General features: G+C 38.6%; 1 protein-coding gene across 10 annotated transcripts in view; it reads left to right on the top strand.

The window, feature by feature from the left end:
- Positions 1 to 26,526, top strand: part of LOC134225541 (MOB kinase activator-like 2) — a 539,900-nt gene that overhangs the window by 425,586 nt on the left and 87,788 nt on the right. The window contains exon 1 of one of the 10 annotated variants that reach the window (XM_062705717.1): positions 14,967 to 15,850. The exons of the other annotated variants lie outside the window; for them this stretch is intronic. Within the exon in view, the coding sequence (XP_062561701.1) occupies positions 15,684 to 15,850 (167 nt within the window). The 5' untranslated portion in view covers positions 14,967 to 15,683. Of the gene's footprint in view, positions 1 to 14,966; positions 15,851 to 26,526 lie in introns of those variants that run through there. 10 annotated transcript variants of the gene reach the window in all.

Raw genomic sequence — 26,526 nt, 5'->3', positions numbered from 1 at the left:
CTTACCTTTACCTTACCTTTACCTTACCTTTTACCTTACCCCACCCCACCTTTACCTTACCCCACCTTTACCTTACCTTTACCCCACCTTACATACCTTTACCTATACCTTACCTTACCCCTTACCTTTACATACCTTTACCTTTACATTTACCTTACCTTTACCTTACCTTTACCACCTTTACCACCTTTACTACCCCACCTTTACCTTACCTTTACCTTACCTTTACCTTACCTTTACCTACCTTACCCCTTACACCTTTACCTTACCTTTACCTTACCTTTACCTTACCTTTACCTTACCTTTACCTTACCTTTACCTTACCTTTACCTTACCTTTACCTTACCTTTACCTTACCTTTACCTTACCTTTACCTTACCTTTACCTTACCTTTACCTTACCTTTACCTTTACCTTAATAAAGATAGAAAAAAACTGGAAATTGCAACTTTCTGAAACAGAAATATTCTTCCTTTTGGACAGTGCAACATATCTTGGACTCCCAAATGTACATATTTTGGACACCCCGTGTTAAGTCTGTTGAACGCCGAATTTTTAATTCACGCTGGTCAATTAAACCGAATCAAAGTCTTGTCTTTAGATTGACATGCATCAATGGAACGATTCCAACGTTTTAAATTCTCAATTCCGACATGAACGTGTTGTGTATGTTCCGATATTTTCAATGATGTATGCTTTGAAGCGTAAAGCCTACTTGAACAAATTAATTGCATCAAAATTTCATCTGAATATCGTTATTGTTGCACAGAAACTATTCAAATAAATTCAGAACAATATTTGTTTTCCCTCACTGAACAGTGTTAGGTCGAAAACCAGTATGAGAATTAAGGAAAGACTGGCATAAATAATATAGTACGATAGTATAATAAGATCATGGTGTAAAGTAGAAATAAACAAATAAAAAATGATTCAATACACCCAAAGCACCTGATCAAGGTTCAATAAGTCCCAAGAACTGAAAGTAGATTGAGAAAAAAATAGGGATCGGGAAAAAAAAGCTAAAAACAACATGAAGGTGTTGAAGAAGATGGAAACCAATATATTGGCAGATGCAAGAATGTTCATTCGTGCAATTGATTTTTTATTTATTCAAGGTTAACTTTCGATTTTTAAAATAGTTTGAGGCTTATGAAAATATGGTTTATAGGAAAAGTTAACCTTAAATACGCCAAGGAATTAATTGAAGCCATAAATTAGGATAAAATGTTTGACGGGAAACGTCAAAAAAGCTATTTTAATTTTTTTAAATCTGATCATTCACGATGTTTTTTTTCAAAACATGAACTGCCGATCTACGAATAACTGTCCTTAGATAAAAAATCAAACTAAATCGATCGGATCAGAAAATTGAACAAATATTTTTGGAATGCAACGAGCGTAGGCCACACTTTTCCAGAACATATCACGGATTGCTACATTTGTAAACGTTTCTCAAGTAGAAGGACATCAAAATTATATCAACATGTTACCAACAAAATTCATTATGAACTTGGTGCAGGATGTTGTTAAAATATCTAAACCAAGATAAAAAAATTACACTAGTTGGAACAAGCGGCTTTGATATTTTGTTACAATTTTATCAAAAAAATATCATATTTTGTTATAAATTTTGGAATAAAATAACAAATGTATAACAGAATCAGTTACAAAATATATTGTTTACTGTGCAATAGGTCTTCAGACTGTGACAACAATCATATTTTTTTGTGTTTTGTCTGAACAAGACACGGCAGGTATTTCCTTCCACCGTCGTAAGGGCTAAAACCAACGAAAGCAACATCCATTCGCTAGAACTTAACTCTAGCAAAACGTTTCTCCTGAGTTAACGATTTGGAACGGATGAGTTTGGCAAAAAAGGGTCTCTTTTGTTGGCTTTCGAGACTATTTACATATGACGAAAAGACGAAAATGCCTGCCTTAACCCTATTTTTCGAGTACACATAAAACAAAGCCCATTACAAATTAGGCAACTTTTCCGAATGACATCAGCGTTGTGGCTGGGAGACTTTGCTACATCTATTTTAATTGGCTAATATTACGATAAAACCTTGCTACAACATTTGAAAGATAATTCCTACTAAGAACAAAATGTCATCGAAATAAGTTATAAATATCACAATGTGTTAAAATTGTGTTAAGTTTTTGTTATGCTCTTCTAGTCTGGATTACAGTCTCCATTATCATCAAACGACAACTTCATTTTTTTCAGTGGGACAAATTTACTTAAGTTTGAGATTTTTCATCAAAGGACAATTATGAGTAGATCGGCAGTGAATATAAAATGTTATTTAAATTTTCAAAATGATATCGGGAATTTTTCAATAAATATCGGAAAAAGTCGGGAAAAATGCGGGAATTAAAAAACGTGTTGCCTCAAACGAAATTATTTAAAAAATCAAAAGAAGATATGATTTTAAAGACAAGCCTTCCGGAATCCAAAACTAATTTCACCAGCGTTTTTGAGGGCACCGCATTCAATATGGAAGCATCGCACAACTGTCATTTTTATTATTTTACGTATGCTGCAACGCAGCAATGCTGAAATAATAAAAATGACAGTTGTGCGTTGCTTCCATATTGAATGTGGTGCCCTCAAAAACGCGAGTGAAATTAATTTTGGATTCCGAGAGACTTGCCCTTAAAACGATTCTAATTTGAATCACATCTGATTTAGATCTGCATCTAATTCTGCCATGATTCCAATCTGTTTTTGATCTGATTGTAATCTTATTTGAGCTGATACTAATTTGATTTTGATATTATCTTGTTCCGCTTTTGGTGTAATACTGATCTGATTCTGATTAGTGTTAATCTGATTCTTTTCCTATTCTTATCTAATTTTAATCTGATTCTAATCTGTTTCTTTGATCCAATTCTGATGTGATTATAAATTGATTCTGATCAGATTCTGATACCATTCTAATCTCATTCTGATCATATTTTGATCTGGTCGGATTCTAATCTAATTCTAATTCGATTCTTTTCTGATTATGATTTAGTATTCTTATCTGGTTACGATCTGATTCTGATCTGATTCTGAACCGATTTTGATCTGGTCGGAATCTGATCTGATTCGGATCTGATTGCTTTTTTAAAATTATCATCAGTTGATTCTAACCTGGCTTTGATCTGATTCGAATCTGATTTTCATCAGACAGATTCTGTTCACATTCTGGTGTGATTCTGAGCCAATTCTCTAATCCAGCAGTTCTCAACCTTTTTCTTGAGAGGTACCTCTTCGAACTTTTGCATCAATTGAGGTATCCCCTATTTTTTCTGCTGTAAATGAAAATAAGCGTAGATAAGATATATGAAAAATGGACCTGAAAACTAAATGGATATATAGTAAAGTCCCAAGATATAAAAGTCTGGCGAAGACACTGACAAGTCCACAATCGAACTGTCATTTGTGGGATCCAATAGAACATGACGCTTCAAATGGGCTTGAATCATTGGAGAGTATTGAGATAGTGTTGATAAATATACACTCGTTGAATTCTGTTTTAACACGATTTTTTTACACAATTTTATTTTACACGATTATTTTTACGCGATTTTTTTTTTAATTGCACGATTTTTACAAAGTGACGCGATTTTTCAAAAAGCATATTATAATTTTATTTCGTGCCTTATCAGATTGGAAGGAAGGAAGGTACAAAGTATAGAATACGTTCATGACATATCTTCATGGTCATCAAAGAAATCTAGGAACTTTTTTAAAATGGGCGTACATGATTCTAAGCTTGATTTTTGGAACGGTGACTGTGCTCATAAATTAAACTGTTTTGGTGAACTTATGTGCCTAACAGAAGGAATAGATTCCGATCTATCTGATAGTACCGTTAGCTGAACGGAATATGCTAAATTGAGAAAGTATTCGCCATTTCAAATTTCAAGGTCAAACACAGTTACGCCTATTTGAAAAAAGTTCCAAGAAATCTTTGGTGTCAGGCCTTAAGGTCTACAAAGATGTCTATTGACCAGTTTCAAATATGCAACATTCCCTTTGTGATACACATAATGGAATGCGCTCATCACATGTCATCCAAGAGTTCCCCGAAGTCAGACCTCGTCAGGGTCGTGGGATCAAACCCCACCGAAGGGGCGGTTACCCTCCAATACCTTTTCCGAACTAAATCTAACACATGTTGTACATATGCATAATCAAGTTTCAGACATAGTAATTAATTTCCACACCGGGTGGCTTAATACCCGGCATATAGGCAATTAACTTTGAATGTGTTGACTGATTTAGTTGTAAATGAAATAATATACTGTACATAAATTTCAAAGTTGTCTGTTTAGTCGCATTCTTGGGCTCAGCCCTTGGATATCTCTTCTTAAAATTCATTTTTTTCAAGATATGCACCACTCTCACGTGAAGGACCTAATAAAAAGTAACTTAAGATATACCAAAGATTATGAGCATAACGGAGGTATGAATAACATCTAAGGTACCAATCAGTACCAACTGATATCGTTCCAATAATTGGAAGCGATAGGTCATGCCGCAATACAATGATGCGTTTGATAGATTTCTGTCAAACGCAACGCAAACGTATCCTTAACGTATCTTTAATATCTCCATCAGAGTTCCGGCATCCTAACATAATCTTTAGCATACCGTTCAATCAATGCTTTGGATCGACGTTAAGAACCAAGTAAAATGGATAGGTTTGCGTACATTTAGAAATTATTTCCCTGCGAAAACCGTCAAAACGTATGCAGGCGTTTATTTTCTGCTTGGCGCACCGCGTTTACGCAAGTGCGTGTGCATGATTCTATGTGATGTTGGGTACTGGCTACCGTAAGGGCCGATGCCCACGTAGCGGTTTTTCAAGCTGTGTTATCGCCGCGTCCACGCAAGGTACCCAGCATCAAATGTAGTCATGCACGTATAGAGATGAGTGACGTTTAGCGCTCGCACACTAATGTACAATTCGTCATGTGTAAAAACATGTTTGTTTTCCTTCTGCTCATAACCTCAAAAAATGATCAGGTCATCTCAATGATTTCAAAAGAGTCAAAAAATATATGGAAATATACTCATTTTTACCCAATCTTTGCTGAGTTGCACCATCTAGGAGTGTTTGTTTTCCTTTTATCGCCACTCACACATTCGGACGTGAGAATCTCAATACGTGTGCATTACTCTATTTGATGCTGGGTACCTTGCGTGGACGCAGCGGTCACTATTTTCAGCTCTCAATTTGGTTGCTGTATTCCGTACCGGTAACCTTTGATAGTTGACAGTTTATCAAATAGCAGCGCTCTTACCGCGCTACTAAATTTGGTCAGCTGTCAGTCGCGCTACTGCTATAGCAGCGCGTTTAGTAGCGACCGGTGAAGTGTCAAGTAATGATAATGCGCTGTCAAACGGCTAATACTCGCGCCCGTAAACTTGCTCTTAAAAAACCGCTACGTGGACATCGACCCTAGATGGGAAATACGCTCAGTGCATTATGAAAATGATCTGCACCAGAATATTGCGAGAACAGAGAAATCTTCTAATTTTGCGGATCAAAGTGAGAAGAAGAAGACTAAATATCTGAAACTTCAAATGACATACACTGTGCGAAAAGTGCTGATATTGCCTGATTTTCTCAAAATTGCACGCGGCGAACCCTTCATGAAAGCTACCGCCGCGCTTTCTGCACCCCGTTTACTTGATTTTTATGGGTGAATAGCATTGCGGTGTATCGTTTGGCGTGGCCGTACCTTTCGACAGTCATTCGCCGCGTGAAGTTTTGTGCAAGTACCCATTTGGGAACATTACAAACGCCGCGCCATATACGCCAGAAAATCTGACAATAATATTGTCTATCCGGAACAAAGTTAGAGCGCTTTTTATACCGAAGTTGGATTTTTCTCCAGATACAGGCAATTTTCCCAACTTCGGAAGTAGTGTGCTGGATTTGCCTAAAGATGCGCTAAAAAACGCATCAATTAGTTTGACAGATAAAACTTCGGAAGAAAGTTCGGTTCGGAAGTCCCGACTTCCGAATTCTAAGTTGGTGCTACGCCGACAATATCAAGAATATTCCAGAAGTCTAAAATATTTCAAAATCGCATAAATATGTTCCGAAAAGCCTTGAAAGAACCATTCAACTTATTCAAAATGTATAGCGGCATGTAACACTCTTTTATAGTTACATATTTTCTTTGATTTCAATATTCTACATTGAAACCGAAAAAATCAACCAACATTAATTTCCGTGCATCAAGTGATTTGACGTTTGAGGAACAACGACGGTCGACCGTCGGACCCTCGTTCGAATTTTTCGATTGGCGCTTTGATGTTGCACGAAGAAGAGGAAGAAGAAGAAGAAGAAGAAGTAGAAGAAGAAGAAAAAGAAGAAGAAGAAGAAGAAGAAGCAGAAAGATGATAATCGAAAAAAAATCCCCACGGGAAACCAAAGTCTTTTCAAAAATTCTAAAAGCAATTATGCTAAGAAAATTATTTTGAGCTTTTTAGTGGAATGTCTTCACTTGTCATAAGACGAGTTTATACAATCCCATTGAATTCCACCACCTCATTGTATCTTGACAGATACGTATTTCGACTTCAACAGTAAGGCCGTCTTCAGTGTCTCGTACTTGACTCGACTTGTCGAGTCTACACGCCCAACCAGAGATATATCGGCCAGTTTTAAATGTGGAATATGGCTTTTGTGGCACATAGGACAGAATTCTATTCCTTGAACCCACAAAGGGCATGTACCATATTCAAAACAGTTCGAATGATCTTTGTATACACCGGTAGAGCTCAAGGCCTTACTTCAGAGATTGCTCGGACGACTAAGAACATCTGTTGTGAACACATTTTATTCTATAATCCACAAAGGGCATGTACCATATTCAAAACGGTCCAAATGATCTTTTGCAGGCGTGTAGACCCTAAGGCCTTACATCAGGGATTCAGGGGTAAAGGGCGGGCTCTGCTCCCCATCTATTGGGTCAATCTGGAAAACGAGATTGTAGATTGTATTAGTGTATGTGCGAACTGTCTTCTGGAAGGAGATTCCCTATTCATCCCGTGGATTCGCATAATTGTCTCTGCTTATGGAACCACCCCACCCCTTTTTGGCCCTTCATACAGGAGTTTGATGAAATACAAACAATAATGTAAGCATTATCAAACCGTCTATCAGATATGACCTGTGCTACTGGCAGGTGCCTTGCTATAATAGATGGTAGTATGATCATCATCATCATCATCATCATCATCATCATCATCAAGAACATCTGTTGTGAACACATTCTATTCAATGTTCCACAAAGGGCAAGTATTATATTCCAGCAGACCCCATGCATCATTTCTTCGTAGCTTCCAAAAAATATGCATATTATTTTTACACGATTTCTCAAAAATACGCGATTTTTACACGATTTTCTTTTTGCACGCTCGCATCAATGAAAAAAAAGAATTCGGTGTATTGGAAAATTATTCCAAAAATAAAAAAAGCTTTAGTCAAAAAAAAATGGAAAAGGAATCTGGTCTGGGATTTACTAATTGAGCAACATTTTATTTGATTTTTCGCGAATATAATGTGAAAAAAGTGTGTTTGCTTTGTGAAAGCAACTTACAAAAGCTAATAATCCTGCGGCAACTTGAACTTTCTCAAAGTTTGCCGAAATCTAACAAGATTTCTTCTGATTAGAAAATCTTACCGTTTCCATTCCGCAAGACTTTATATCTAGTGACTTTAATATACATATAGCTCTCCATGAAGTTTGCTGAAATTAGCATTATTCCGTGAAAGATTTCAATTCAAAGAAAAGTTCTATACATCAAGTTTCTTACAGGCCTTATTTGACTTTTGGTGGGTTCCGAGCCTCTTGAAGGGAAACTTCCGGGCCTTTGAAAGGCGGCTTTCGAGGCACTTAAAGTTAAGCTTCTGAGCATCTTGAAAGTACGTCTAGCTTCTTGGAAGAATAATTTCGTGCCTCTTGAAGGAAAGCTTAAGAGCCTCTTGAAAAGAGGCTTACGAGGCCTTCTGCAAGGAAGTTGACCCTCTTGAAAGGAGGCTTCTGACCTTTTTGAAAGTATGCTTCCAAGCCCCTTAAACAAAGAATTTCGAGCCTCTTCAAGGGAAGTTTCCGAGGCTCTTAAAAAGAGGCTTGCTAGCCTTTCGAGGGAATCTTCCTAGCATCTTTAAAGAAGGCTTCCGGGCCTCTTAAAAGGCGGCTTCTGGGTATCTTGAAAGTATCTTTTCAAGCCTCTTGGAAGAAGAATTTCGTGCCTTTTGAAGAGAAGCTTAAGAGCCTCTTAAAAGGAAGCTTACGAGCCTATTGAAAGGCGACTTTCGAGTCCTTCAAAGGTAGGGTGACCATATGGTATCCTAAAGGAGGACATGTCCTCCTTTTTCGATAAAAATCGAATGTCCTCCTTTTGCGCTGAGATGTCCTCCTTTTAATATATTTTGAGGAAACAAATAGCAATGCCAGACATTAATTTCTGGAAAGTTTTATCTTGTTATTACAACAGAGATTCTTTCGCATATTAAACGTAAGATTTTATAAATATACATTTGCGTTCATTTCCTAGCGAACGTGTAATTTTCCCCAAGCTTGTTGACCATGAATTTTTACCTTTGGGAGTGGATAGTGAAACGCTTTGTCAAATTATCCATCTCAATGCCCTTCTTACGGAGCCAACTCGAATTCCAATATCACTTTCAATTTGCGGTACATCGGAAACAACAAATTTTCAACAAACACACAAATTCTAATTTGAAACTTACCATCGATTGCAACCAATACCTTCCTGAGCTTCTGAGTAATAACACTTTGAAAGTGGATAACTTATCTTCGATACAGTCCTTAGAAGATGTCAAAAGAATGATTTAAAATAATAGTTTGATAATTTCACGAAATTGTGAGTAAGCTATGAATAAAATGATTCAAATGCTTCTCAAGATTTGCTGCGAGAAAGCATACATTGAATCATATTTCGATCGTAACACATGGTACGTTTCCTCTAAAGTAGTCACGAAAACTCATAAGTCGAGTTTAGCAACGTGTTGGAATTCAATGGAATAGTGCTAAACTCGTCCCATAACAGGTGAAGATATTCCACTGAAAGAGTTTAATAATTTTTCCAAAAAAAGATGCTAGAATGCATCTCAATAGTGAATCAAAGTTAAATGCCTATATTTCAATAAATGTGGACTATATTTGGAAGCTCATTGTGTATATTCACAGCATGTGGAATAATTGTTGAAAAAATGTGTTGGAGGAAACATGGGACTTAAACTTATAATGCCATTGCAAAAACGGGTGTAAAAATATATTCCACACTCAACAATATTCTATAAAAAATAATTGTAATCTTTCTTAGATTCATCATTCTATAATCATAAATAACACCCTGAAAATCAAGGATGTTATCGATCATTTAATAATTCGCGTTCGATCATTTAGTAGTTTGTCAATAAATCTTTCCAGATGTTGAATTTCAAAATATGTTATTTGGTGGACTTCTAGTGCGAAGGTTTTTATACAACTCTGCCTTATGGTTCGTTGATAAAATTTATCTAATAACGGAGGTATAGCACTAGTTACAGCAACTTAAACTAAATGATTGAAATTTTGTTATCATTTAGTCTAAGTTACTGAAACTTTAGGTATAACTCCGTTGCTAGTGGAATTTAAACAACGAACCATTAGGCAGAGTTGCAGAAAAACCTTCGCACTAGAAGTTCACCATACAACATATTTTAAAATTCAACTTCTGGAATGAGTAATTGACAAACTACTAAATGATCCAACGCAAATTACTAAATGATCGATAACATCCTTGCTAAAAATGACACTCCGCAAAGCTTCAAAATCGCCATGAAAATCTACGTAGTTGTATCCAGCCTGAAAACATTTTCGAATTTTTACACAAAAAAAACTATTGAAAGCCTTGGGATCTAGGTGCATTCGCATGCCATGAACTTGTTGGTGTTCAAATAATAATCTCCGCTAGTCTACTAGGTATCTAATGTAATATACAATCAGTTGTCTATTGCTCAACGGTTCGTCTATATCGCAACGGTTAGGTCATTCGAAAATAATCATATTTTAGTTTTACTTGCTAAAATTCTGTGCAATGCTGCCGAAAATGTCAGCATATTGATATATCAAACATTTATGTACCATTATTCAGATGTGTTGAAGCTTGTTTAATAAGATCTCACTATAAAGATGGTGAGTTCGTTCTTTCTTTTGTTATTTTTATAAATTTGTATGTCGTATTTGACTCGACGTCTCGAAAAATCAGTCAATTTATTATATCAAATTTGGGAAATTTTGGGTTTGGTATTTTTTTTAAATGTCCTCCTTTTCCAACCAAATGTCCTCCTTTTTGGCACGATTTGAAGGAATTGTCCTCCTTTGGAAAAATTTCATATGGTCACCCTATTCAAAGGGGGCTTCAGAGCCTCTTGATAGGAGGCTTCCGAGCTACTTAAAAGGAGGCTTGTAAGCATTTTGAAAGTATGTTTCAAAGCCTCTTGAGAGTAGAATTCAGAGCCTCTGCAAGGGAAGCATCTTGAAGGGAGACTTCAGAGCCTCTTCAAAGCGGCATTCGAGCCACTTAAAATGAGACTTATAAGCAGTACTGGAAAAAGTCGTGATCGTCATAAGACAGAGAGCAAAGCGCCTTTTTCTATTTCAAGCGACCAAATGAAAGAATCGTGGGTTCTTTGATCAATTTCGCATGAAAGGCAGCTATGAAAGAATGTAGTGCTTTATTTTAAAATAATTATTTCTAAATTATTTCAATAGGTACATGCGAAGAATTGTGACTAGTCGATTAATTAACCATGTTCCTTTAATTCACCGAGTTAAAAATGGTAATAAACACAAAAATAAAACAGATATTCCAGACTTTCATGCCCTGTCACGGGAAAAATATTTTTTGAGATTTTTGTAGTATACCATTCATCTTTCGCGTTTCTATAGAGAGGGGCGGGGCAGATATGTAAACATCGCGTGACATCTCTCATTGCTTATAAGCTTTTTGAAAGTGTGCTTCCAAGACCCTTGGAAGAAGATTTCCGAGCCTCTTCAGGGGAAGCTTCCGAGCCTTTTTTAAGGGAGGTTATTGAGACTCTTGAAATGCGGCTTTTGAGCCCTTGAAGGGGGGCTCCAGAGCCACTTAAAATGAGGCTTATAAGCTTTTTGAAAGTATGCTTCCAAGACCCTTGGAAGAAGATTTTCGAGCGTCTTCAGGGGAAGCTTCCGAGCCTTTTTTAAGGGAGGCTATTGAGCCTCTTGAAAGGCGGCTTTTGAGCCCTTGAAGGGGGGCTCCTAAGCTCCTACTTAAAAGGAGGCTTGTAAGCATTTTGAAAGTATGTTTCAAAGCCTCTTGAGAGAAGAATTCAGAGCCTCTGCATGGGAAGCTTCAGGTCCTCTTGAAAGGAGGCTTCCGAGCATCTTGAAGGGAGACATCGGAGCCTCTTCAAAGCGGCTTTCGAGCCACTTAAAAGAAGGCTTCCGAGTATCTTGAAAGTACGCTTCCAAGCCTCTTGAAGGGAGAGTTCAGAGCCTCTTTAAAGCGGCATTCGAGCCACTTAAAAGTAGGCTTATGAGCTTTTTGAAAGTATGCTTCCAAGACCCTTGGATGAAGATTTTCCAGCCTCTTCAGGGGAAGCCTCCGATCCTTCTAAAGGGAGGCTTCCGAGCATCTTGAAGAGGCGGCTTTCGAGCCCATGAAAGCGACTTTCGAGCCACTTGAAAGGAGGCTTCTGGGTATCTTGAAAGTACCTTTTCAAGCCCCTTGGAAGAAGAATTTCGTGCCTCTTGAAGAGAAGCTTAAGAGCCTCTTTAAAGGAAGCTTACGAGCCTCTTGAAAAGCGGCTTTCGAGCTTTTGAAAGGGGGTATCAGAGCCTCTTGATAGGAGACTTAAAAGGAGGCTTGTAAGCATTTTGAAAGTATGTTTCAAAGCCTCTTGAGAGAAGAATTCAGAGCCTCTTAAAAGCTTCTGAGCCTTTTGAAAAGAGGCTTCTGAGCCTCTTGAAAGTATGATTCCAAATCTCTTGGAAGAATAATTCCGAGCCTCTTGAAAGTAGGCATCCGTGCCTTTTGAAAAGATCCTTCCAAGCCTCTTGAAAGGAGGCTTCCCAGTCTCTTGAGGAAAGGCTTCCGTGTTTTTCGAAGGGAGCCTCCCGAGCATCTTGTAGGGTGGCTTCAGAGCCTCTTACTTTTTCTAAGCCTCTTGAAAGAAGAACTCCGAGCCTCTTGAAAGTAGGCTACCCCGCCTTTTGAAGAGGCTTCCAAGCCACGTGAAGGGAGGCTTCCAAGCTTGGGAGTGTTTCGAACATCTTAAAATGAAGCTTCTGAGCTTCTTGAAAGGTCGCCTCTTAGCCTCTTGAAAGTAGGCTTCCAAGCGTCTTGAAGGGAGGCTTCCGAGCCTTTCGATAGGAGGCTACAGAGCCTGATGAAAGGAGGCTTCTGCGCCGCTTAAGCCTACGAGCCACTCGAAGGGAAGCTTCCGAGACACTTAAAAGCATGCTTCTCAGCCTCTTGAAAGGATGCTTCTCAGCTTTCGGACCTCTATAAAGGAGGGTTTAAGCTGCTTGGATGGAGGCTTCCGAGAAGCATAGAAGGATGTTTTTTCTTATACTCTCACAACGAAGCAACTGAGCTTTTTTTTTTTTTTTTAAAGAAAAAGCTTTTTTGACTCTCAAATGGAGGCTTCCGTACCTTCGGACCTTAGATTTTAGTTCAGAAGCATGTTGTTAACATATTATTCAGTTTTGTGTTTTGAATAGGTAGAGCCCTTCATGTACTGTGCTGGTTTGGAGGGCAGGATTCAATAGGCTTTGATTTATTATTCGCACAAGCATATTATGTACAAGACAAAGTTTTGAAATATTTTTTTTTAAACAATTATCAAAACTTTATCAGTTTTGATTGGAATTGTAATGCATCCGCCATAACGCATTCTTGTCCGAGGTACACCCTGGGGCCGGTGAAGGTTGAGAACTGCCGCTGTAGACGATGTGGTTGAGAAGACAGACGCTAGTGGTCGGTCTCAGATGGGCCTCGGTTAGGATTTCCACATCATTCGGTTGATGACTGAAACATTGGCGAGACGAACGGCTCGAGCAGAACTGTGAAAGGCTCGTGTGGACCGGAATGCAAGACAAAATTTTCAAAACGACTTATCTGCTTTTGTAAACAAAGATTCAAACGACGATTTGCAAATCTGATAGCTCTCCCACGCAAACCAACACCATCAATAGGTAGGTGAAGGTTTCCGCTACCTGTTGATGGTGTTGGTTTGCGTGGGAGAGCTATCACATTCGTCAAATCGTCGTTTTAATCTTTGTTTACAAAAGCAGATAAGTCGTTTTGAAAATTTGGTCTTGACTGGTTCTCTTCGTTGGAGGTGGAAACTCGAAGAACGAATCGAGATCGAGAATGTTGTCCCTGATCTTATTCTTCTGGTGTCTTGGCTGATAACGTGTTGATGCCTATTTCCGGATATTCCTCCAGTTCTCGGTCCAGGGTCCGGGGCGTAGTAGTCGCAGCGAGACTTCAGTTTGCGGTTACGGGTGCCATGATCGAAATTAAGACACCTCATACACTGCGTTACACTGCGGTAGGGTCCGTTGTAGGCCTTCTACTCGATGAAGCAGTGGAACCATCGCAGCTACCGTGATCCTATTGTCGAGTAGGCCATCATCATCATCATCATCATCATCTTAATCATCATCATCATTTTATTCCAGAACTTTTTCCGAGGAACGTAGTATTTTTTTCATGTGAATTCCTGAAAAGTTTAGGTGTAAATTTCTGTGAGTTTTCTATTAAAATTCCGGAGAATCATTTTTTTTTTTCATATTTTGGTTAATCTTCCGTGAAATTTCGGGTGAATTTTTGTGGTTATTCTGGAGAATGTTTCGTTCAACTTCGGAAGAATTTCTCGAGAGATTTCTCGAGAATTTTATTAAAAAGTATAAGGAATTCAAATTTTCTTCTTTCCGCGAACATTTCCATTGAATCTTTCAAAATTTCAATATTTTTTTTTTTGCTCTTTGGAATCGAGTGGGTCGAAATCGCACCTTTTTGCAAAAGCAATCATGCTCCACATTTATTTTTCAACCGATAAGAAAGCGATCCATACAATTGATTGCAATTAATCATAAAGGTGCTTATCATCAATCCGCCCATTCAGCCAACACCGAACGCTCACACTCAGAAATTATATTCGCCAATTTCCTCTCCAGTATCGTCAATTTCACAACATTGATTGTATATTATACCATCTCGTTGGCATCGCCCAAACCGCCGCCGCCGCCGCATGCTAGTTGCGCGAAACTGATCAGTATTGATGAGTCACCTACCTTCAATTGACATAGGGCGGAGATTGGACACTGGACATCCATTTTTTTGCGCAGGTGTGTCCAACACGTCGTGCTAATGTTGTGCGGATGTCGTGCTTGAATTATTTCACATAGTTCTTGGGCTTTTTATAATTTAGAAGCAGTTCTGCTCATTCATGCAACACGATGATGCTTGGTTAGGAAAAAAATGCCTATCTAATGCAGAACATTTGCATGTCGCGGAGTCCTGTCACTAAGCAAATACCCAAATCCCAAGCACGCTCGCCCTGCACTTATGGTGGAGCATTTACCGTTATCAGTTATGGGGTTGCGCGGGTGTTGACGTCCCTATCTGAGCACTACAACAGTTAAAGGTAAATTGCTCGGAATAACTACCGCTATCATATGAGTTGCAGGATCAGATTTGTCAAAATGTTTTCAAAATATATAAATTCTCCACTGTCATAAATTTCCCAAATTCAATTAAAACATAGCTGCCCGGTGAAAAGAATTTCGAAGGGGCCACGCGACCCCCCTCGCTGGTGACACCCATGGGTAGCGTGTCACCGCAGTTGTCCGTCATCGTCGCCGCAATCGCAATTAGTCGGTTCAGTATCGCCCGCACCGTACTCGAGGAGTGAACGTTCAACCAAGCACACTCACCGCGCACAATCAGCTTCGGTCCGGTCTTGGAGAACTACATGCATGTGTGATCATCGTAAATCTGTAACCCCAGTGCCATTATAGCGAACGAGTTGTGCGCAAGTAGTAGGCTCGCGGCGGACGGATCCCAGCTTCAGAATCCAGTGTGAGTTGACGAAGAGGAAGATCTCCCCGACAATTCCGCGAGTATGTCCTGGCGTAAGTCGCGTGTGAATTTCGACCAGCCTCACCAGTTATCGCAAGTGCCAAATTGCTGCCGGTATCTACATTCGGCGATCAGATCCAAGAAGCGAAAGTACGGATAAGGGAAAAAAAGGAGCTCGGTCGTTCGATTGGACGATCGATCGTGAAGTCTGTGTCTGTTATCTGTGATAGTCGAGTCAAGAGTGCACGAAGTTACCAACCTGTACCTTAGTCACGCCATTCCTGAACTCCGCAGCCGGGTTAATTTCGAATCCTCTGCTGATGCGAAACGTGAATTAAAAGTGTTTTTATTATTAAGCCAACCGATAACAAAAGTCGAAGAAAGTGCAAAATATCCCTAGCAGTAGATCCGTTCGTTATCATATTGATAACAGCAAGTAGCGAGCACTCGGAATAGAAGCTAGTCAGCAGCAAGTCAGGTGTTGTGTGTTTTCGGTATTCGACCGTTCCGTGTGTGTAAGCCCAGATCATCCCTCTATGAAAAGCGTGTGCGAAAAATCCTCCAACCTGGGTCTCATCGAGTGCATTCTTATTCTGAGGAAGCCCATGTGGCAGGTGGGCCTCGTACCGTCCAAGCTGAGTGACGCCATCGGATCGTTGGTGCGGTACGCGCAGGAATCGCTCAATGTGTTCTTCTGTCCCACGTAAGTTTTGCCGCGTTTCTAATATATGTTGCCGCGACGATAGTTTCGGCGCTCGACGGTTTGCCATGGAACCGGATTTGGTGCCAAATTGGGGGATGGCACGGTCACATAGATTCGGTGTGAATGGGGATTTTATTGGCGTTTCTGATTAGTTGAATTGGCTGTGCTTTAACAGTTGACCTTGTCAATTGGTGTGAGATGTTGAGTGTTCCAAGTAGTAGCTCAGGTTTGAATACAACAAAATTAAAACCAGTGCCAAACTTTGTTTTAGATGATTAGAAACTAACTGAACTTAACTGCAAAACAAAAAAAATCTAATATGAAATTTACGTTTCTCTCATTTCAGGTATGTATTAGCACACTCTAATGGATATGGGCCGGATTATTGGTAATGTATGACATTAGTTGCCATTAGTAATTGGCGGATATTTGAAGATTTGTTCGTGACCTCTCTATTATGAATATTATTTTCGACTGATGACCGGTCATCGATTGATTTGTTTAATTTGCACATTCATATGCTAAACGTTTAGATGCACAATAATGGTTTGTGAAGCTGGAAATCGGAGCCACGTTTCTGCCATCATGATTGCAATTTGCATAAAAAACCACGGAATAATGAGATAAAATATGATTAATCCACCAAACGATGTTGATGTTTTTCTCGTTTTAATAATATTTCCCTTATTCCCATTTTCATCGCATTATTAACGCACTACTTCAGTATTTATTTAAATTTTTACCACGTTTCTGTGATCCAGAAATTGGTTTCAGCGTACTGGTCAAGATACTGTATCGCACACTGTTTCGGCCATTACACTGGAAATTTCAGTAGCCTATAGACATTTCGCGTCGAATGCCGCTTCGAGTGAGCAAACTGATCTACACTAAGTAGGGGTACTGTTCCGATCTCCATCTCACTGAACACATATTCATCTCATCGCGAAACAAAGAAATACGGCACCAATTTTGTCGTTTCTTTTTGTCAACATGCGTGTCACTACTGAAAAAATCACAAAAAAAAGAAACAAATCAAATACCTTTCCCAGTCTTTGTTTTTGATAGGATGGACATCGGAGCCATGGAATGAAATCCAGGAGCAGTTCCTCTAGTTGCACATGTTTGTACATTTTTTTTTCTATCAAGCTGAGTCAATTAAATATGAGTTTTCAGGATTTGAGTAATTATAAAACCTCTGCCCAGTCTTATACTGTGAGGGAGACAAGTCATGTTACTTTGATTGATTATTTCATCTAAGTAATCGAAAATTTGCTTGCGACATCTAAAAAAAGCCGTATAGGATAGATACATTCACTAATTATACATAGAAAGATTCTTGAATTACATACTATAACAATATAAAGAAATCATCAAGTTTATATCTCAATGGGGCTCAGCGATTTGCAAGGTGATAACACAAATTTATCGAATTCCTTTGTCTTTTGCTCTAATTTCATAAAGTCGCTTAGACTATAGCTAGATAAAACAAAATGTGGAACAGTTTTCCCCATACTGGAAATGTAGACAAAGCTGTTTTTGTTTATCAGAAAAATATCAAAAACATGCCGTGAAAAATATCGTTTTCGTCACATTTTACTGTTACGAGAGAGGTTGTAAGATTTGAGAATGAGAGAAATATTGTTTTGGAGTACCTTTTCAACTATGCTGGACCCAGATTTCTATTTTTTAAACAGATGTAATTTCTATTGAAATTTTATAAGTTCCAAAAAAGTTGCTTCAGGTACGCATGTTAGGTCAAGAATGGGGTAAGATACCCTATTTTAAATATTCTGTTATTTCGAGAGACCAATGAATAATTAACGGGCCTCGTATGCAGAAGGTTGTGGGTTCTATCCCAGGGCAGTTCCATTTTTCCTACTTTGTATCTTTCCATATATTTTTCATGTTCTAGCAATCGCTAGAATTGGAAATGGGCTTTCACACCGTTTACACCTTCTATCCTATACCTGCAACTTGACTACTTCTAACAGGCAACTGTTAGAATTGGAAATGAGCTAAAAAACTCGTTACGGCATCCAATTAAAATATACCACCGTTTCGTTTCGGGGTTAGCGCAAAGGTTTTCTCGGCTTGCAATGGGCTAGTGATTGCATCATCATTTCCTTCCCATCCCCGAAAGACCGTGAGGACGTGGCCAGTGCCGTTATCGACCATGTGGGCTTCGTGGCCGTGCGGTTAGCGACGTCAGCTGTATAGACGCATGTGATATGGAGTGTGGGTTCGATTCCCGCTCCAGTTATCAGGAAACTTTTCGTGATACGAAAAACTATCCATTGATCCATTGCGTGTTGTTCGTCCAGTCCGATGTCTCATGCTAGGTGTTAAGGGTTAAGCCTGTACGACCTCTGGTTGAAGACGGTGATTTTTTTTTTTTATAAAAAAATACTAGAGCTCTCGGACTGTGCACATTGTGGCTGGAGAGCGAAGCCCATGTTTCCATCCATTGGTTCCCTGTGCATTGCGATTTGTTCTGGTTATAATACGGATATCCATCATGGTCTTGCGAGACGAGCCAGCATTGGACTGAAATTTTGTTTTACATATACCTATATATGTCTCAAGGACCGAAGAAAATTAAGCTATTTCGATAGGACCAGTTCTGAAACGTTATTCGTAAGAAGCAATTCCCGGGAGTCAAGCGAATAATCAGTTATATCTATCAATGAAGAAATCATCCTTCAAATTAAAATTCAAGACGGATGCTGATAACCTTTGTACATTACCGGAACACCTCCAGACCATTGGATGTTAGCAGATCAACGCGTGTTTCTCCTTCTACGCCTTTCCGATTTCACCATCATGGAAGTGTAATTTGCCGACGTTTGCTAGTGGTAGAGGATCGAGCGACAAATACTAATTTGGTGAGGTCTTTTCAGTTTACATATACTACTTATAACCCTTTTCAATCTTGCAACTGTTTTTTTTTTGCTTATTTTTGCTCTTTACGTCTATGCTTTCAACCACTACCCTTCCAGAGAACTTCCGAGTCAGATTAAGTGTCACACGAGAATATACTTCAGTAGCATGAAAGACTACTATTTTCAATGTAATCAATTTTATATTTCAATATTTTTATCCATCAAGCAAAAAGATCTCATACGAAAATATATATTATAACTAATCATATAAATTCAAATCTATCGAAAAGTGGTGATACCAAGTTTAAGTGGGTAGTGAAAATGCTGCCCCAAAAAGAAAATTTGAAAACAGCAATATTTTTGTATCATGTTGAGCAACCGGAAGTTAAAGGGATATATTTTCTTTGAAATTACTTTTCGGGAACTCGTGAGTTCATACTGTTTATATGTATAATCAATGTTGCTGGCATAACTCTCTCTTAAACTCCCACGGAAAGAATTTCCAGGTGAAGATCTTCCGAAATTCCGCGGAAATCTCCTTCCCAGTTTACACGTTGCTTCCACGCAAAATTCTTCCGAATTTTCAAACTTTCTTTCTTAGATTTTTTTAATTTACAGAAGTATATTTGACTATTTTACTATATATGTATAATTAATTTCTGCCTTTATTTGCATTATATTTTGACTAGTTTCAATTTTTTTTGTGAATGTCTATTTCAATATATCTATCTTTCCATCTAACTAGCTTCCCATTTTCCCTTATCTCAGTAGTAAGACATTGAAACCAATTACTGACTCGTAGAAGTAATACAGAAACGTAATATAGTAATAGTAATATAGTATCTGCAAAACGTTTCGTTTTTTCTGCTTTCTTCGTTTTGTGCGAAGAAACATTCGATTTTGGCCAAATACTACAAAATTTTATAATATTCTTAAGGATAATGTTATATTCGGCCAGTACTTGCTGGTGAAGAAATCAGTTCACCTCTTTTCTTTGATTTGCAAATTGTGTGCGAGCATCGAGATTTTGATCTGTATCGGCGAAAAGAGTACTAAATGATACGTTATCCGATCAGAAGATATTTTGATTTTTAATTATTTTAGACATTAGAATAGACGAAGATTATGCAGTGGGAGATCCCCCAGTGCTGGACACATAAGCCATTTAACGAAAAACTCTCTAATTATACGGGTTATGTTTACTTGTACACCATATAATATATATACACAAAATATGATCATTAATGATTCATATGATTCATACAAACTATATTTGTTCATTTGAACACGTTTTTGGACGATGTATTTTGATGCGGAATTTTGGTGAAAATTTTCACGGTTCAAAAAAGTGTCCCCGAGTACCGGACACTTTTGCATCATGTTAAAATATGACCAATTTCCTATTACATAAGTAAAGACATCATTTAGAATAGTAATATTTTTCACCTGCTTCAAGTTGTAGATATTAACATGTGTTAATAGAGCTTATTTGACTCTCCAGCTCAATTTCTTACATCCTACTCAAAATTCCCTCCAATTCAATGACATCTTCAATTTTTCTTTGTTTTTATTTCTGTGGCTTTCTGATACATCAGCAAGAAGAAACAATTGAATTGAAGTAAGTTCAGCAAAACAGGTGCAAAGAATGGCTATTTGATCACACGAAAAAAATCACTGTCAGGACCCGGGGGACAGACCGGATACGGAAATTGATTTCGCATCATAGATACATTATATATCTAACAAATCATGATCGCTATTTGAAATATGACTAATATTGACCATCTCGACATAATCAGAATGCATTTCATTGGTTTTAATTGGTCTGGTTTTAACCTTCTAAGATAAGGCGGAACATAAAATTTTTTGACAATTTTGCTCAATTTCAAATTTTGTACAAAGTTTACAACATGAGGATCTGATATTCCATGCAGGTTATGGACTTTTCAATAGCTTTCTTTTGTATTACATAAAATGATGGAGGGATGTCTGCAAGTGCCGTTTTCAGAAGTGTTCGTTATTGGGAGGTGCGCTGGGGGATCTCCCCCTACAAGTCATATAACCATTGGCAATACTGTCTATTTCGTGTCATATGCTCGATGATCCTGGAGGGATCGTTAGTAAGTAGAAGTTAAGCACAAGTAATCGGTTTAAGAGGCTATTGTAACAACGCGAAAGTGTGTGCTCTCTTTAATATAGTGGGTGAACCAAAATGTTCTATCGGGGGATCTAGAACAATTTTTACTTTCGCTTTTTTTTGTGCAAACTCCATATGGAATCTCAGAAAATCTCTAATGATAGCCGATTTACCCCCTAAAAATGTATGGAAAAATGACACCCGATAGAACATTTTAAAAATTCACCTAAGTGAAAGAGGAAAATCTGTTTAGAGATGCTGTTTTTTTTGAAAATAATCCTCTTCGGACAAAGACACCGTGGAAAGGCATCCAGGACCTACGCGGAATACAATCTCGTTAGATTTCTCTACATCTCCCTATCTTTACCTTCAGTGAAACTGCGGGATATTTCAGGTATTAACCACTGGAAGTCCTTTAAATTATTATTAGATAATTCTTTTGAAATTCCCCGATGAAATTCTCGGATGCGGGTACGTAATCAGAAAGTGAAAATAATATCGCGTCAAGACGTGTTCTTTAGTAGGCAGAACGATCGGTCGATCACGGAATTTTTGTTCTGCATAGTGTACCGCACAGCAGAACGATCGGCCGGTCGTGCGAAATTTTGTTCTGCTTTGTGCGGGTAAAAAAAAGTGAAAATTAATTTCGCGTCCAGACACCTTCAGTTCGTTTGATTGTGTTTTTGTTCTAAATCGTTTAAACTACACGCTTTACACGGCATACCGTTTACCAAAACGAACCCTGCCACACTCCCTACCCCATGTATCCAACATCCCAGTGATTTCTCGTGGAAGTGCAGATGACTCGTCGGCTTCTATCAAAACGAGTATCATGTCAACATTTCCTACCTATTCCTTAATTGACCTGCATTCGGACACGGCCGGCGCTGGTATTGCTTGATTTTGGGTCACCAGTTCTTACACATTGAAGATGATGTTAATCCCAAACTTCATCTGTTGGTTCTCTGTGTAATTACAGCTGACCTGGCAATAACGGAGGAGCAACCGTGGGCGGTTAATCATGCTCATGCTCATGCTCATAACAAATTTGAAATACGTTTCGTCAGTTCAGTCGGATTTTCGTTAACTTCTGTAACCCGGATTCTTCGAAGAGCCTTGTGGTAGTTGGTTGTACAACTAAGTATGTATCAAAAAAATTATTTTGATTTTCATTGTTTTTAAAACTTCTACGTTTGTTTAACAAAGTCTTAAGATGAGGAAAAGTCATTTTGAGTAGACCATCATCACGTGTCTTGCACAAAAAGGTGTAGGAACTGCATTTTCTTAAAAATAAAAATTCGTAAATTCTTGAACAGGAACTAACCTTTACATGCCGGTTATAACAATAAGCGTCTAACTTTAGACGCCGTTGACAATCAGTGCTGAATTGAAATTGCATAGCGCTCCAATAAATCTGGTTGATACGAAACGGATTGGATCATGAAGGCCGTATTCCGCCTTACGTTGTTCATGCTACGAAAACAAGCGTTTGCATAGCGTCTGCAACGATGCATAAACTTCGCAATCTTCTGCCAAGGCTACATTGAGATCATCAAACCAAGAAATGGAAAACCAAATTGACCAGGGGAAGGACCAGCTCCCGGCTGAACTCGTGAGCAGTTTTATGAAGTTGTGCACCATACTATGTCGAAAATATGGGAAGACTCTCTATCTTTAAGAAACGGCACAGACTGGAGTGCACCAATTACCGAGGAATAATCCCTCTTAAGTCGGCGTACAAAATTATGTCACGTAATCTGTTCAACAGATTGAGACCGCTTGAAGAGTCCATCGTCGGCGAATACCAGGCAGGTTGTCGTGAGGGCCGATCAACGAAGGATCACATGTTTACCCTGAAACAAATCCTCGATAAATTCCGGGAGTACAACTTGCAGACGGGTATACCCCGCATAGCTAAGTTAGGCATAATGACCCAATGAACAGCGCATGACATAAAGAAAGCAAAATTATGCCAACCATTCATTATGCCTAACGTACAGTATGCCTAATGTCCGTTATGCCTTACAAATAATCTGTTTATTGATTTCAAGGCGGCGTACGATTCAGTAAAATGGAATGAACAATGGCAAATTATGTTAGAACATGGTTTTCCGGCGAACTCGGTTTTCTCGACTGAGTGTAAGGATTGCGGATGAAATATCGACATCATTTGTTACCGTAGATGGATTGAAGCAGGGTGATGCACTCTCGTATCTACTGTTCAATATAGCGCTCGAAGGAGCGATTAGGAGAGCTGGAGTGCAGAGAAGCGGTATCATTATCACAATATCGCATATGCTCCTGGGCTTTACGGACGATATCAATATTATCGAGATTGGTCACCGTGACGTGGAAGAGGCTTTTGTGCCTTTTAAGAGGGAGACAGCGTGGATTGGATGTTTACGGCGAGGTGAAAAGCCGTATTGAAACCCGGAAGAGGCCGTGGGCTTCGTGGAAGGCCGCGTACACGATGGCTTTTTGCAGTTGAAGAGGACCTGAGGGCGCTCAATGCTCAAGGCGACTGGAAGCGATTGGCCCAGGATCGAGTCCAGTGGAGAAGGATACTCCATTCGGCGTTGATTTATCGAGGAAGAACTGTGACATTGGCCAACAACAAGACGATAGGCGAGCCCACGGCTACGCGCAGCAGCTGGAAGTGGCGTTTCTAACGGAAGAACAGCTAGGTGCATATTCTCTTGAAGATGACTCTCTTGAAGATATTCGATCCGCCACTGGTAGCCACGCACAGTGTCCTCGGATCAGAGAAACGACTGGTATGACGGCGAACGTGAGCTTTTTTTTTTCCTTGTTCGGTATTTTAATCACTTTGGTAATTTGTTAGATCTATTTGATTAAACTTTGTCAAGTTGACGCATTATTACTATATAGAGCAATTGCATCGCCTTGACTACCAGCGGTATTATGGTTCTAACGAATCGTACTAGTGACTGTATTGGAACTTGTTCCATGTGGTTCCATCCCAGGAGTTAAGCAGAAGCTGCCAATATGGACAGTAGGGTGCCAATGGAATGTATGGAAAAAAATTGTCATCGAATTTCAAAAAACGACATTGCTCACAAGTTTCATTACCCCAAAATATGACCCCATGCAAAATTTGAGCTCAATCGGACATGATTTAGGGGTGCCTAAAATTCACCAAAGTTTTGAAATTTTTACCCATGAATATTTCCCAAAGGGAGACCAAAGGAAAAGTCGAAAATCGAATTTTTGTTTTGGATGCCAAATGACTTAAAAATGCATGAAACGTCGAGATCTGATGTCATTTCCAAAAAAAAAATTTGAAAGAAATCGATTTTTTCTCTTACGACATTTTTGGGGCTTAGAATTTTTTTTCAGATGATGAAAATTTTTTTCATCGAATTTTAACACCGGACTATACGCAAACGTTTTCGTAACCAGAAATATCCCCCTATGCAAAATTTGAGCTAAATCGGACATGATTCTCACAAGGGGGAAATATTTTTTTTATGCCATTGTAAACCATCCCATCATTCGATCTTTTGAGCAAAGATACTGATGAAATAATGGGATATCGATCTTAGCTATCTATCCGCTCAGTAAACAAAGTGCAATGTTCGTCATGGAGAAACATTTTTTCACAGCTTTTGTTGTAGCAACACCTGCAACGCGAACAAACCCCGATCCGCGCTGGCTATCCGGATCATCATCGAACGCTCAAATGATTATTTCTTTCCAGAGTGCTCTTTGATTAGGGATAATATCTTTGCACATGCAAAGATAATATCTTGTGCTCAGGTGATATTGCAAAGCCTGCTTAAAATGCATGAAACTTTGGGAAATATTTGTTTTTGGAAAAAAAATCGACTGTTTTGGGACTTCGAAAAAAATCTAATGGCGAAAACAATTTTTCCGGACGTTACGCAAACATTTCCTAGTCCTAGAATATGCCCTATGCAAAATTTAGCTCCATCGGACATGGTTTAGGGGTGCTCAAAATCTTGCAATCAACATTTTGAATTTTTTGTAACTAAGAAAACTTTTGAGATCAGATTTACGGAAGAAACTATCAGATTGCTGAGCAATGTTTATTACACTGATGTTTATTTTTACGCGGTACCGCATGAATTCAAAATGTGTAAAGATCAAGTTACAAAAAATTGAAAATTTTGATAGCAAGATTTTGAGCACCCCTAAATCATGTACGATGGAGCTCAAATTTTGCATAGGGGCATATTTTAGGGCTTTGGAAATGTTTGCATAACGACCGGTTTTTGAAATCGATGAAAAATTGTTTTCGCCATAAGACATTTTTTCGAAGTCCCAAAACAGTTGATTTTTTTTTTCAAATAAATAATAAAGTTTCATGTATTTTGAGTCCTTTGGCATCAAAAAACAAAAAAAAAATTCCCTCCTCGTGAGAAAAAAAAGTTTTGATTAATTTTGAGCACCCCTGAATCATGTCCGATTTAGCTCATATTCCGCATAGGGGGATATTTTTGACTACTAAAACGTTTGCGTATCGTCCGGTGTTAAAATTCGATGAAAAAATTTACACCAGCTAAAAAAAAAATTAAGTCCCAAAAATGTTCTAAGAGAAAAAACCGATTTTTTTCAAAAAATAATTTTTATATTACATCAGATCTCAACGTTTCATGCATTTTTAAGTCATTTGGCATAAAAAACAAAAATTCGATTTTCGACTTTTCCTTTAATCCCCCCTTGGGAAATTTTCATGGATAAAAATTTCAAAACTTTGATGAATTTTAGGCACCCCTAAGTCATGTCCGATTGAGCTCAAATTTTGCATGGGGTTATATTTTGGGGTAATGAAACTTGTGAGCAATTTCGTTTTTTGAAATTCGAAAATGTCATTTTTATTGGCACCCTAATGGACAGCTCCATATTGCAGCAAATTAAGAAGGAGGAGAATACACTGCCCATGATTTCATAGTTGACGTATCAACCATTGCACTTGCGCGTGTATTTCGAATGATTTAAGGACAAACATCACAGATTTAAAACATTTCAACCCGTAAGCACCTAAATGAGACTTGAAACATGCAACGTATCGATGTTACAGCGGTTTTAGTAACCTAGTAAAGGTGTAATAAACTAAATTCGCTGAAATTTTGAATGGTTGATACGTCAACTATGAAATCATGGGCAGTACAGATATCCTACGCTTGTCAGTAGCTAGTAGCAAAACTGTTAAATACAATCTTTACCGGGCATGAGCATCGGAGCACCGACGCTTCTGCTTCGCATCGCGGTGTTTGGATGGGAGTATCCTAAAACGGCCCGATAGTATCGGACAGCTTACCGTCCCGAATCAGCGTGTTATCTGCCGAGGCTGCAGAAATTTTCATCGCTGCCACAATTCCATCCGACAAAACCCATCCGGTTCCTGCCGGGCTCAGCCAGTGCGATGTAGATTAATCGTCCGAAGCGTTATCGCAAATATGCCCTTGGATCCCGAGACACTCCGGAATTCTGGGAAATACTGCTACTGATCTGCTTGCTGGGATCGAACACCAATTTCGAGTAACACAATTCAGACCGATTTGATTACAGCAACTCAAATACGACTTGATGCGATCGTACATATTTTACAGATACATGAGAGTGTATTATATACTAGGGAAGGTCAGCGTTTCACCGCCTCCGTACCCTTGTTGGAT

Source organism: Armigeres subalbatus, chromosome 3 (assembly GCF_024139115.2).
Source record: "Armigeres subalbatus isolate Guangzhou_Male chromosome 3, GZ_Asu_2, whole genome shotgun sequence".
Taxonomy (NCBI): Eukaryota; Metazoa; Arthropoda; class Insecta; order Diptera; family Culicidae; genus Armigeres; species Armigeres subalbatus.
The sequence above is the reverse complement of the archived record's forward strand: the minus strand, read 5'-3'. Positions and strand labels throughout refer to the sequence as shown.